Source organism: Vidua macroura, chromosome 2, assembly GCF_024509145.1.
Source record: "Vidua macroura isolate BioBank_ID:100142 chromosome 2, ASM2450914v1, whole genome shotgun sequence".
NCBI lineage: Eukaryota > Metazoa > Chordata > Aves > Passeriformes > Viduidae > Vidua > Vidua macroura.
In genome coordinates, this window is record NC_071572.1 from 3,541,131 (window position 1) to 3,554,417 (window position 13,287).

A 13,287-nucleotide genomic window follows, 5' to 3' on the forward strand; every position below is an offset into this window, starting at 1 on the left:
AACATTAAAACACATCTAAACTCCAAATGTCACCTGAAGCCAACCAATTGTCCGTCAGACTTTTGACATGGGCTGTGGATTTGCTTTAGAAGATTCTCAGCAAAACCAGTTGAGCCATTTAAAACCTGACAGGAAATATTGTCCTTACTAAAGCAACACAACAGGTTTGACAAGTGCCAACAACGACGATGCTTACAGAAATACTTTCCCTGGAAAGAGAAGGGGTGGGGTTTTTTGTTTGGTTGCTTAATAGAGAAAAGGCACATCTACATGAAATTTCATTTATTGAGCAGCTCAAGTTCAAAATCCAAACTCAGAGGAGAACTCACCTGCTCTATCAAGCCAAAGCTGTTGTCCCTCTCCTCCTCAGAAGACTCCAGCTGCTCAATGTTATTCCGTGTTCTGTAGTTGGAATATTTCCGTCTGTGCAGTCGACGCTTCGACTGGATTAATGAAGATTCAGAGTCACTCTAATTTATAAAGAAGGGAAAGAACACGAGTTAAATAAGATTATTTATCTGGCAATTTTTATGAGGGAGAAAGGGTGGCTAAAAGCACTGCTGAACGCAAAAACTGAAACAGGATGATTAAGTTAAAATTCCCTTTCACAAGAAATAATTTTCATGTAAGCCCAAAGTTTAAAATTTCCAAATTTAAGATTTATTAGTGGTTCTAAGAAATTGTTCTTTATAAACTGCTGTGACAGCTCCATTCACATCACCTGATAAATGTATTTACAGAATCAAGACACTAACTGCCTACAGTGTTAAATCATAGAGTCAAAGAATGTTTTTGGTTGGAAGGGACCTTAAAGATCACCTTGTTTCAACCCCCAACTCCCCTCAGTAAAGGGGATCGTGCAGTAGAATTCTTGTGTCAAATTATTTTGTACTCTTAAGACAAAGCAAATCAGACAACAAGCTTATAAAAACAGCACAATAACCAATGTTTCCTTCTTGCCAGTCTCTCCCACAAAACAGGTGATGAAAAAAGCACTCGAAAGGAGGGAAGTCTGAAGAAGTTTCCTCACACACAAAACACTGTTATCTAAACTAAAATGACAAGGAACAGCAACATAACCTGTGATTCCTCAAGTACAGGACCTTGAATGCTCTCAGGACTTGCAATAACTGCGTAACTGCAGTCAAACCAGAATGGCCTGAAAGCCATCCTGCCTTTAAAAATTACTCCCAAATACCTCACAGAGAAGCAGGCAAGACTGAAAGCAAAAAGAATTCCAGGTATCCATAAAAATAAATCAAGCCTTGTCCTGCAGTAGCTGGGAGCTGAATCATCAGGGTCCTTGGAAGATCACATTAGAAAACTCTGCTTTCATTTTCTACACCACCACTTGTCCTTGAGCACGGAATGCTCACTTTTCCTGCCACGTACCTTTTCCAGTGACTCAAATGACTTTTTATTCTCTGTTGCATAAAGATGTCTCTCTTCTTCCCCTTTTGCAATCCGATATTCTTCCTGTTTCCTACAAGAAAGCCATGAAAATCTAATTCCACACCTGTTTTGACAATGCTGGTCTCTTTAAGGGATCTCTCTCACACCCAACTCCATTCCATTTTTAATTTTAGATGTAATTGTTGCTCAATTAACTTTAAACAATCCTATCATTTCCAGGTAAGAGTAAAAAATATGGATGCTAAGAAAGTCTTCCTTCCAAGCATCAAAATATAAATCTGTGTTTTCAACCTCATTTTTAATTCACATTTTTCCATTTGCAATCACTCTACCTCCCAACACTGGGAATGCTTCTTAAAACCCTCAGAGATGTGGTAGCACCTATGGTTGTGGCTTTAAACAGAGATGTTTAGCTACTAATTCTCCTTTTCACAGATCAATACTGGCAGTACTTTTGAAAGCAACTGGTTTAGTGTTTCAAGGGGTTATAATTCATCACCTCCAAAAGTCTCACAGAGAGCACAATCTCATCCAGTTCTTCCATGGAAATGAATTCAATCTGTATTTTTTATTTTGGAGAAAGCAAGAATCTAGGTGACCTAGCTACCTTGCAGATGACTTAAAATATTGAAATAGGGGAGAATCATTCAACTGGACAACTTTTTCTTCTCATTGAATGGACCTTATCAGTTTTTAGCACATCTACCCACAACGCTGAAGTATTCCAACAGCATCCATTCTACATTTGGTGTAACAGCACCTTATTTAGACAAACCAAGCTGCTGTGCTGTCCCTAGTGCTGCCTTAAGTTGTAGCTTTTATATTTTTCAGATTGTATACTGCATTAGTGCACAACTCTGAACTCTATACAGAATGCTAGTTATTTCTCTTCACATTTTGGTCAGACTAAACAATCCTTCTGGGCCTGGAAACCAAGGTCACACCAGCTGCCTCAGGCCCTGGAAAGTATAAACACAAGTGAACTGGGGGGAGAAGCAAACCAGGGGGATATGACTTAATTACCTGAAGCTGTAATTGGACAATTAACCTCTGATATGCACATAGACCAAACTTATATCTGCCCAAAAAACCTTGTGACCATCGGTGGATGTAGCCTCTGCCAGGCTCTTGCACTGCCCAAGAGCAGTTGGGGGTGGAACAAAAGTATAAACACAAATGATTGTGCAGGGGTATACGACTTCCTGAAGCCGTAATTAGACAATTAACCTCTGATATGCACATAGACCAAACTTGTATCTGCCCAAAAAACTCGTGACCATCGCCCATCGTGGACGCAGCCTCAGCCAGGCTCTTGCACTCTGCCTAGCCTCTGCTCTAGGCAGCCTCTCCAGCCATATCCTGCAGGCTGCAGACAGACCTGAGCAAGCTGGGGGGGATCTCTGGCACCACCACCCTGCGCCTCCAGGCCTGCAGGTCCCTCTCGGTGGCCATCTGGCTGCGCGGGGCGTTCTGGTGCATCTGCCGCACGCCCTCCACCTGCCCGCTGCGCCGCAGCCCGATGTTGGGCGGGGACTGGATGTCCAAACTCGGCCTTCTGAAAGCTGAAACACACAAATCAAAATGGTTTTGCTGTGCTGCAGGGAACTGGAAGATTCTTGCTAAAAGATTAAAAAAAAAATAATGGCTGTATTTTTATCTCTAAGAATGTCACTTGGAGCCTTCAGTGGTGCCTTAAGTTTGAGCTTTTTTATGTTTCACATTCTGCACTGCTTTAGTGTGTGGGTCTGAGCTTCATATTAGGATTGGTAAACTCTCTTCACAGAGCAGGGAGACAAAACAATTCCTGCTCCAGCTGGGCACCAAGGACAAATGATCCAAAGCTCAGGCCCAAGAGCACAAACACCGTGGGCTGGAGAGAGAAAAACAAGCAGGATGGGAGTGCATGGGCTAAAGCTGGAATGGGACAATGAACTGCAAGGTGCAAATGGAGCAGAGCTGATCCCAGTGAGAGCCCCCGGGAGCGCTCGTGCATTTTGGGACCATTTTGGTTCCTCTTGGGTGCAGCCCTGGCTGGGCTCTGGTGCTGCCCAAGGTGGATCCATGGAGGAGATCCTTTTCACAAATTCCTGCTTTATTCTTTAGCTCTGCCCAGCCTCTGCCTTAGGGCAGCCTTCACAAGGCAACAGTTCTGGAGGATTATGTGCCTTGTAGAAAACACAGAGAGATTATACAAAGGACTTTTAAAATGGTTATTTCTGCTACTGTTTTCACAGAACCAGAATCACAGAGTCACTTAGGCTGAAAAAGACCTCCAAGATCCAAAGACCTCCAAGCATTTGACCAGTGACCTTGTCAACCAGACCAGAGCACTGAGTGCCACATTCCAGTGGTTTTCTAAACACTTCCCAGTGGAAGGAATTGTGGTGTGACAGAAGGGCTCTTCTGAACTATTTCAGACAGCTCTGAGGCCACTGAGGCTCTAAAAAGCACTTTTCATAGAGCTGAGTGCATGTAATTAAATACATAATTATGTAAGAAAATAAATATTTTTTCATCTATATTATACAGATACATAATTAAAACTACAAAGACACAGCTTAGGAAAGTGTCTTGTTTAAATCTGTAAAGAAAGGACAGGGAAACCAGTTTGAATAATGGCACAATACTTTGCAAAAAGTAAGGAATGCAAAAATAACTTATATTGGCAAACATTTGCAAAAAAATCTTAATTAATGACCTTTTCCTTTTAAAGTGAAAGGCTCTGTAATTTAATCACAGGAGCAGCAGTGTTTTAATGAATAAAAATAACCAGGTATCACAATGTTAAAGCAATCTCAGTCGCCAAAATTACACTGAAGTTAAATCCTGTTTCAGTATTTCCCACAGCACAAGAAAAATGGAGACAGAACAATTACTGAAGAATTTATCAGCAGTCCTAACCTCTCCTGGGTGTTCCCTCTCCATTTTGGGGGCCACTTGGAGCAGATTCTTGATCAGCTCCAGTTCTCTGATCCTGTTCCAGCTGTAGCTGTCTGATCATCCCATCCAGAATGCTGGGCTCCAAGCCTGGCTCATCCTGGTCAACCGTCTGCTGGCCAATCACCTGCTCAACAACTTCTCCATCACCTTGCAAGTGTAAAACAGATCAAATGAATGAAGTTATTCCAATTATTTATTCCAAGTGAGACATTTATGGAATGTACAATCAAACTGTTTGTGAACATCACTGCCCACAGAAAAGAACTGCAACATCCATTTGAAAAACTGATTTTTTTTTTTTTTTGCTTGCTTAAATTGTATTCACTGTAGGAGCTTCCAGCATCTTTACTGAACATAAAAACAAACTATCAAGTGAAAAAAAGAAAAGGTATTTCTCAATTGCTCATATCCCCTTAGGAACTAGTGAATAACCTACTTCTGAATGTAGAGCTTTAGTGATATTCTTACTTGTTGCTACGTATCCAAGCTGAGGAATCAAATGTTCATCTGCACAATTTTCTCTTCCTGGCACCAATCTTTGATATTTTGTTGGATGAGGGTTTCCATCCACGTCCACTAAGAAGGGAGGGGGCATGAGGTGAGGGGCCTGCTGAGTCTGCTCATCCAGCACGTAGTTGTTGGAGTCTCGGATCAGCGGCCGATAGTCAGTGTGGAAGAACATCTGATCAGGAATCTGAATGGAAATTTTATTTTTATGTTAGCAATTTAGAAGAAAGAATATGCTAAATAACAAAGAGCAAGCACTAAAGTCCCTAGAATCTACTTAAAGGTAAAAGAAAGGGCAAGTTCCCAGTTGGAAAGATTTATGTGTAACTTCAGGTAACCTGGATGGGCTTTGCAGCAGTGCAACTTTCAATAGTGCTGTTGCAGGCAACAGAATTCTTTCAGAAAACAAAAAGCTGAGCTAACCTCATGCAAAAGTACTGTTTTACACTTAAAAATATTTGTCTCTCATTCTGCATTTTCCCCCTAAAATTATTAGAATCACAGAATATTCAGAGCTGGAAGGGACCCACAAGGGTCACCAAGTCCAGCTCGTGAGTGGCCCTGAAGTTTCCTTGCAAGGAAATCTTTGGCTAAAGCTGGACATCAGCTCCAAGTACAGTTTTCTTAATCATGTTTTCTTTCTTAATCTATATCCACCTGATTTTTTTTTCTACAACTGAAAGTCCATGTGGCTGAAGGAAAATGATTACATAACTATTAGATCACAGTCAGAATGTTTGCTTCCAGTAGTGATGGCAAAGACAAAGGGAACAAGTTTCAATTTCAGCTGAGAATGTAGAGCAAGGAGAAAATAATTCTTTAAAATGACACACATGGAACTAGCAATGCAACCTGAAAAAAATGGAGGGGAAGTGAAGAAAAGAAGAAATGTGTTTTTATCAAAAAAAAAAAAAAGGAAGCAGGCTGATAAATTCAAACATTTATGATAGGATAAATCGTTGAATCAATAATTCAATTTTGCTTAATTTAATCAACTACAGTGATTTTGGGCTTGAGTGAGGAAAGGCCTAAAGAACTGTAAGCTAAACCAGCAGAAATTACAAACAGAAGCATTTTTGAGGTTGAACAATGAAGGTGAATTAGCTGTCTCAAAGATGAAACTGTATTCCAGGAACATTCTTGGGAGCTTCTCTCATGGGAATGTTATGACATTATTTTTTTTTCTGCTGTGCCAGGATCATATAAGCAAGACAATTTACAGACATCAAGGAATCCATTATATTTAGATCTTCTAACCACACAAATTATTTTTACATATGAACTTTTAAATTAATTAATGTAATAATGCAATTTTAGTTAGAAACTCCATACAGAGATCTGATAAAAAGCAGAACTTACCTTTTCATAAGGCCTGCTACAGCCAAAGCCAAATATCAGCAGATGTCCATGAGAATCTGTGCATGCAAAATGCTGCCCATCTGGTGAAAATTTACAGTCAAAAACAGCTCCATGTCCCTGGCCTTCAATCTGGATTGAAGGAAAAAAAAAAAAAATCAAGATCATTTCACCATTTCTTCAGAGCAAACCATAAGCATCCAAAATTAATTACTCTATCAAAAACCATCATGCATTTCCCTAAATACCTCCATTAAGGCACAAGTAATTTTGTTACTTCAGTATATTTCTTTTACACTTGAATTTAAGTCCTGAACCAATTCTAAAAGATGCACTAGAAGGTATAAAAAGTTACTGTTCAGTGAATAAAATAAACAAATAAACATGTTTTTCTGAGGCTTTTTAGCTGTCAGCACACTGCTTGAAATAAACTGGACCTAATATAGATTGCTTTTGTTAAACGACTTTCTAGAAAAACCCAGAGAATTTAAGAACTTAAAAATAAAAAGCTCTTTGCTGTTGACTGACCAGGGAAAACGGATGAAAAATTTATATGTACATTAGATCAGAACCTAAGTCAGAGAAAATAACCTAATTTAAAGTACTAACAATGAGCTGTCAAATGGAGCCCTCAAGCACTGTGGCAATCAATATTAAGATTATCATTTGTAAGCCCGTGGAAAATACAAGTATCTGTCCACAAGTATCTTGAAACAATGGCATAGAACAGAGCCTTTTAGATGGCACCTCCCCTCAGCTGAGGAAAACAATTAATATGAATGAAGTGCACAATGATCTTCAGTAAAAAAGAGTGCAAAATCTGCAATAATCAGCAAATTCTACGGTAAAAAGCTCTAAGGAAATAAAATTAATAAATTTTGCTGGTTAAGGTTTTCCTGTTTGGTTGTTTTTTTTTTTCCCTAAAGGTGCAAGGGTGTGAGTGTTGGTGGCAATTCCTTAAGCTGGTAGTGAACACGCTGCTGTGTGCTGAGAACAAATGGTGTTTAAAGAAGCTCTCACCATGTTAAAATAATGCTTTGTTTTGGTGCCTTTGGTGATGTCCCAGATGAAGATGTTGCCATCGTGGCCTGCAGACAGCATTATCCTGCAATCAAAGGGATGGGTCTCCAAGACAAACACTTCATCTGCATGGCCCTGCAATTGAAAATTGCACATCACAGGGAAACCAGGGAAATCCACATCAGCAGGATATTCACACCAGAGCCCAAAGCCTGTGCTGTCCTCTCTGGAAAATTAAACCCCAGGCAGCCCCAAAGACTTGAACATTCCAAAGGTAAAAGTTTTCTAGATTCAAGCAAGAGCTGTAGAAATATGAAGCTTTTGCCAAAGGATGGTGACATATTCAATGGGCATATTACTGCACAAGAATTTTATTTATTCCACATTTGTTCTTTTATTTACAGGGAAAGTCCAAAGCTGGAGGAACCAGCAAATTTTGGTTAGAAGAATTCCAAGGAACACCACCCTTGCTGTACCATCCATACAGAGCTTTCAAGACTAATCAGCTCCAATTATAAATTCAGCATGCACATGGTCAATGCAATTCCAGGAAAATCTTCCAAAAGCAAGGAAAATTCCATACCACCAAGTCATGGAGCAACTGCCCTGTACTGGAATTCCAAACTTTGAGCAGGTGATTATTCACAGCTGTAACAACATAGTTGTCATTTTGGTTCCAAGCTATCATGGTTACTTTAGGCTTCATGAATTTGTCTTCTTCTGCACAAGTGTCACTATTTGAAAAAAGTCAAACAGGTCAGAGATGTATTTGATATTTTAATTACCTCATTTCTATATCAAAACACAGTAATCTCTTTTCCTGTGCTAATAATCAGACAACAGACAGGAAGCAAAGAATTAAATTTGGGTTGAAACTTTTGTCCACAAAATTCTTCATTTAAAGCAAATCTGGATTTTTAAATTTTAAAGGACTTGATAATCTCTTTCCCATTTGAGATGCAAGGCAAAAAGGCTTTCCTTTTTCATGGAATCTTGGCTCCTCTACAGTTAGAGTTCTAACATAAATCCTGCAAAATTTTGGACTTTTTACAGTCAGCTTTTCCAACTAACTGATTCCCAAGCCAATCTCTACATTAGCTAAGCATATTTTAATGGGTCCCAACAGAAATACAGTAAAGATAACATTCTGTTTTAACCTCAATCCATTTCCTTATTCTCTCCCCCAATACATTTATAGGATACTGTAACACTGCCCCTCAGCCTTCTTCCAGACAAGCCAAGGAGTAAGTTTTCCTTGAAACACCTTCACGTGGGATTATCTTTATTCCACTTCAAGTAGAGGCCTCTCTTACAAAGACTCTCAACTACACAGCCACAGTCAAATCTCAAATATTAGTAATTCCTCCTTTCTAAAATCAGGTTTCTTTCATGGTGTTTTTCATCACAGGAAAAGCGTGAAATCACCCTCCAATCAAATGGTGCACTCAGGGTTTGGCTTTTTATTTAATCACCTACAAATCATTTAACCAAAATCTCATTTAATCACCTACACATGAGTTTCTGTTCATTGTCTGTGGAAGCTTTCTGGGCTTCTGTACTCCTGTAAGTGACTCCCCCTTCAGGTTTACCCAACACCATGTAATATCCTGATTTTTATCTCTAATAACATTATTCAGACTGGCTGCCACCAGCATTTCATTAAGTCACTTTTTTAAAAGCAGAAAATGGGAATAGTCAGCAAGATCAGTCCTTGAGGAAAGCCACCTATTCCGTGTCATAACCCCTCCTGCAAACAGGTCACCACCTACTTTATTTTTACTAATCTAAAAATATTTCTCCCATGACACACCAGGTGTGATAGATTAAAACCCAGATAAAGAAGGTAGAGTCCTTCTGTTCACTTTTTTCCCTGAAAAGAGGCAGTAAAATTAACTTGGTACAGAGCACATTTGAGGGCTTTCTCAACACTTAGGTATTTATGAAAGCACAGACTCAAACTCAGCAATTATTGCATCCCCAGAACACTTAATTCACCCCCTCCCAAGACCACAGGACTTGACCAGAATGCTGCTCTCACTCTCACATTTGAGTAATTGAGTTTTTCAATCTTTCTGAATTCACACAAAGGAAACCATGAAGTGAACACTTCACCTACCCCAGCAGTCGATCAGACATATCCAACAAAATGTTCCTCCACTCGGCTTGCTCGAAACGCCAGATCCGAGCTGTTCCATCTCTGCTGCCACTTATGAACCTGAGCAAGTATTAAAAATTCATTCATTTATTTTCCCAAAAATTTGCTTTAAAGCATGCTTAGAGTTAGACACCACCACAACATAGATTTTACAGTGGAAGACTCATAGAAGTGAAATCTTTAATTTGTGTTCAAGAGAATTCTTGCCATTAACTTTCTTTGCAGAAAAGCAGGAAAGAGTTTTTTTGAACTGGGAAACTGAATAAAGTTGTCAAAATATGAAGAGAAGCAAGTTCCAAAGTTTAACTCAATTAACTCATCTTCAGTACAGGATTTCAATGTATTTTAAGTAATTGTAAAGTTTCAGATGCTGAAGTAGAGGCAAGAACAAATCAGATGAAAAGGTTATAATTTATTTTTGACCATTTTCACTGCATTTCTCCTATTTCCTATACAATACTCAGTGAAATTGAAAGGAAAGGAGGAGGAAAAGGAGATTCAAGAAGCCACAAACACATTGGGTACATTAAAAAGTGGTAAAATTCCTCCAGGTAAATAAAACCCAGCCAGGCCAAAAATATCACCTAACACAGATCAACAGAACCTGGAACAGCTGAAGCTTAATTATGCTCCTTCATCAGTTCAAAATTTCCCTTCTGAGTTCTAAATAAGTAGATTTTTCTTTACTGGGAACATCCAGGAATGGATTCTTAATTCCAAAATTATGTATTTTTTTGGCCATTTTTCAGCATTTTTCAACATACCTGTCCCCACCATTAGAAAACTGAATGCTGTCAACTTTATCCTGTAAGAAAAAAAGTTTGTTCAAGTTTTATTTTTTAAACAGGAAATACATTATTTGACAATTCTGAGTTTAGTAAAATCTGAAATAATGAAAAAATAAAATATTGTGTAATTTCTAAGAGTTTCAACTGCATGGAAAACCAAGTCCAAACACTTCCCAGAATTCACTAACCATTAATGTATCTAAAATGGGTATTTTAAAAACTGCCTGCATTCAACATGAAGGATTAACAAATTAAATAACCTGGTGGACAACTGAGTCATATTTAAATATACTTCCAATACCATAAGTCAACTACAGTAGCGAGAAATCTGTTGTTCCTACTTACACTTTCCTTAAAAAAATAAACAATTACTCATTTTTATAGCAATCAAAACTGCAGGAAAAGTAGATACCACACTTAGAGCAGAAAAGTCTCCTCTACATTAAAAAACTAAGTGCTGATCAAACCTTATCAATGCAACCAAAATAAACTCAGATTTTGTAGTAGAGGAAACATTAATGCAAAGAAAATTAATTAAGAGCCTTGCTAAAAATCCACTCATAAAATCATCTTGTGACTTCAATGCTGCTTCAAATTACTAATTAACTAATTACTTACAGCATGACTTTCCAATTCAGCTATTTTCTCAGGTGTTTCAGAGCCAAAAAAATACATCCTGATGACGTGGTCAGTGCTGCCAGTTGCTAAAAACATCCCACCTGTAAAAATCAAGCAATAATTAACCTGCTGTGGAAGAAATTAAAACAGGTCACCACCATTTCTCAGAGGCCTGGTTTAAATAAAAAAAACCCACACCTATTTGGAGAATGGCACATTTTTTATGCTCTTCCACTGACACACATATGTGGAAGGAAATCCCCTTCTTGCCCCAGAAAGTGTTCTCAGCCATAGTAAAAATAAATTGGTGTTACAAAGATTTTTAAATATATCTTTAGGGCAATAGTGGAACTTTTAATATTAAACTGCACAGAGAAGCCTTCACTCGTGGGAAATATGGCTCTGGATAATCAGAATTATGTAGATGACTCTCACTGTAGTCTGTGCCTCATTTGTGCCAGTGAACTGCATCAAAATTAGGCTGAAATATGAGTAAACCAGTCAAGTGAAGTACCCCAGTGTAAGCACACCAGTATTTAGCTGAGGTGGCAGAAATTCCAAGATCTACCTCTAAGTGCTGTCAAAAAAAAAAAAAAAAAAAAAAACCTGAACAAGCAAAAACACCCTCTGAATACAAGCCAGGGTCCTATCCTGACAATGTCAACAAGCTACACTTTGACTTGCTTTTTATTTCTGAAATCCACATGAACTGAGTGAAAGGAAACAAGGCAGGAGTGAAGCACATTAAAGATCCATTTCTGGATCCTTAAGAGGAAGATCTTTATGAGCACCCCTGGCACTGGGTCAGGAGCTCCTGCTGGCAGGACCCGCTTCCCCTGCTGGTGACTCTGGGATGTCAGAGAACCCATTTTGCCAACCCCTAACATCCCACAAGGGGATTAAACAAAAATTAAAAAGATGGATAGAAGCAAACAGACATTAGGTGGCTTTTACCTCTGTGCAATCACCAATGTCTTTAACAGTCTTTCACTGCTAGCTAAGGGAAGCCCCATGATTTAATTATGTCACAGATAACAGTGCACATCTGTGCAGTTAATTACTCACAACTGCAGGTTTTCTCCATTTTAAAGCTGTCACAAACAAGTGTTACAAGAGAGGAAAGAAGAAATCACAAGGCTGAACTCCACCTGACTTACCCACACTGAAGGAAGAACAAAGCATCTGAACCCCTGGCCTGGGCTTCTCTGTGAACTTCACTGGCTTGGTGCTTAAAAAGAAAAGATGTTTGAAATAGGCCACACCACCCTAAACTTGGCTTTTAGCAACATTTCAAAGCATAAAGGCATGTTTCTTTAAACAAGCGTCATTTTATACCAACTACCATGCATGATGTGGCACAACACCAGACACACACTGATCATTCTAGAGCTCTTTTTGGTAGTAATTAATTTTTTGGGTACAAACAAAGAGTAATCACATACTGAACATTTCAAACTATATTGAACATACATATCCTGCATGCAAGTTCTGTAAGAAACATTCTAAAAATACAGGACTGTTGGAAAACCAACACCACCACCAAGTTTTATTATATTTTCTAACATATTTACATTTCCAGCCAGTCCTGCTGTCCTACATTTGAACTTTTAGTGAAGAAAGAAATTAATACACTTAGACATTACATTACATTAAGAACATTAATTTGTAAAGGATATAGCTGGTGATGGTGCTTTAAAATAACTACTGAATACATGATTTGCACAGTATTTTTATAACCACAAAAACCCAGTGGAGTGAAAACCACCTGATTTCTTTTACTCCAGCCCAGAAGGGCATAAATGTTAACCAGCAAACCATTCACATACTTGAATTTCATGGAATCTGTATCCCACTGCCAAAAGCAAACAGTTCCATCTGCCCCAGTGGAGACCATGTATCGCAGGGAGCCTTTCACCATGGGACTGAACTGCAGGGAGGAAAGCAAAATCACACACAGGAACAGAGATTTAAGAATTGTTCATGAACGTCTCAAAAAGTTAATGTAAAAGCTCGATTTATTTTGGATTTTTCATCTCAAACTGCTGGAGCAGTTGTTGGTAAATCATTTTTAGTGTTTACAAGGTATACCTTCCCTAATTTAAGGTAAGTTTGTGGTCTGTGTTTCAATTACTGCATTTAAAAAAACCCAATTCCATCAGTGGTTTGGGCTTGATGTTTTCACTGACCACAGTCATTCACTGAAAATCCTGTCAATGAATAAAATAATGAGCACAGCAGACTGAAAAAAGGGAAGTTTGAATAGACAGGTGTAGGTTAAAAATAATTAAGCAGAGCACAAGATATGAGTTTGAATGTGTAATTTAGCATCATACGTAATTTTATAGGAATTGTATGGGAATTCCTCAGAAATAGTTCTTTAAAACATGGATTTATTGCTTTGCACAGAGCTACCCTTCAGAAAACTTTACAGACACAGCTTGTTTAAACTGTTCATCAATTTCCAACACTGGAAAGTCACATAAATTGTAC

General features: G+C 38.5%; 1 protein-coding gene across 3 annotated transcripts in view; it reads right to left on the reverse strand.

Annotated features, from left to right (window-relative positions):
* BRWD1 (bromodomain and WD repeat domain containing 1) overlaps window positions 1–13,287 on the reverse strand; it is a 43,794-nt gene that overhangs the window by 24,094 nt on the left and 6,413 nt on the right. For all 3 annotated transcript variants that reach the window (XM_053969960.1, XM_053969959.1, XM_053969961.1), the window contains exons 9-21: window positions 12,624–12,724; window positions 11,955–12,025; window positions 10,798–10,898; window positions 10,156–10,196; window positions 9,353–9,451; window positions 7,820–7,970; window positions 7,237–7,371; window positions 6,220–6,348; window positions 4,822–5,047; window positions 4,315–4,500; window positions 2,792–2,975; window positions 1,393–1,483; window positions 330–470 (exon numbers count right to left, since the gene is read on the reverse strand). In XM_053969960.1, the coding sequence (XP_053825935.1) occupies window positions 330–470; window positions 1,393–1,483; window positions 2,792–2,975; window positions 4,315–4,500; window positions 4,822–5,047; window positions 6,220–6,348; window positions 7,237–7,371; window positions 7,820–7,970; window positions 9,353–9,451; window positions 10,156–10,196; window positions 10,798–10,898; window positions 11,955–12,025; window positions 12,624–12,724 (1,656 nt within the window). The remainder of the gene's footprint in view (window positions 1–329; window positions 471–1,392; window positions 1,484–2,791; window positions 2,976–4,314; window positions 4,501–4,821; window positions 5,048–6,219; window positions 6,349–7,236; window positions 7,372–7,819; window positions 7,971–9,352; window positions 9,452–10,155; window positions 10,197–10,797; window positions 10,899–11,954; window positions 12,026–12,623; window positions 12,725–13,287) is intronic.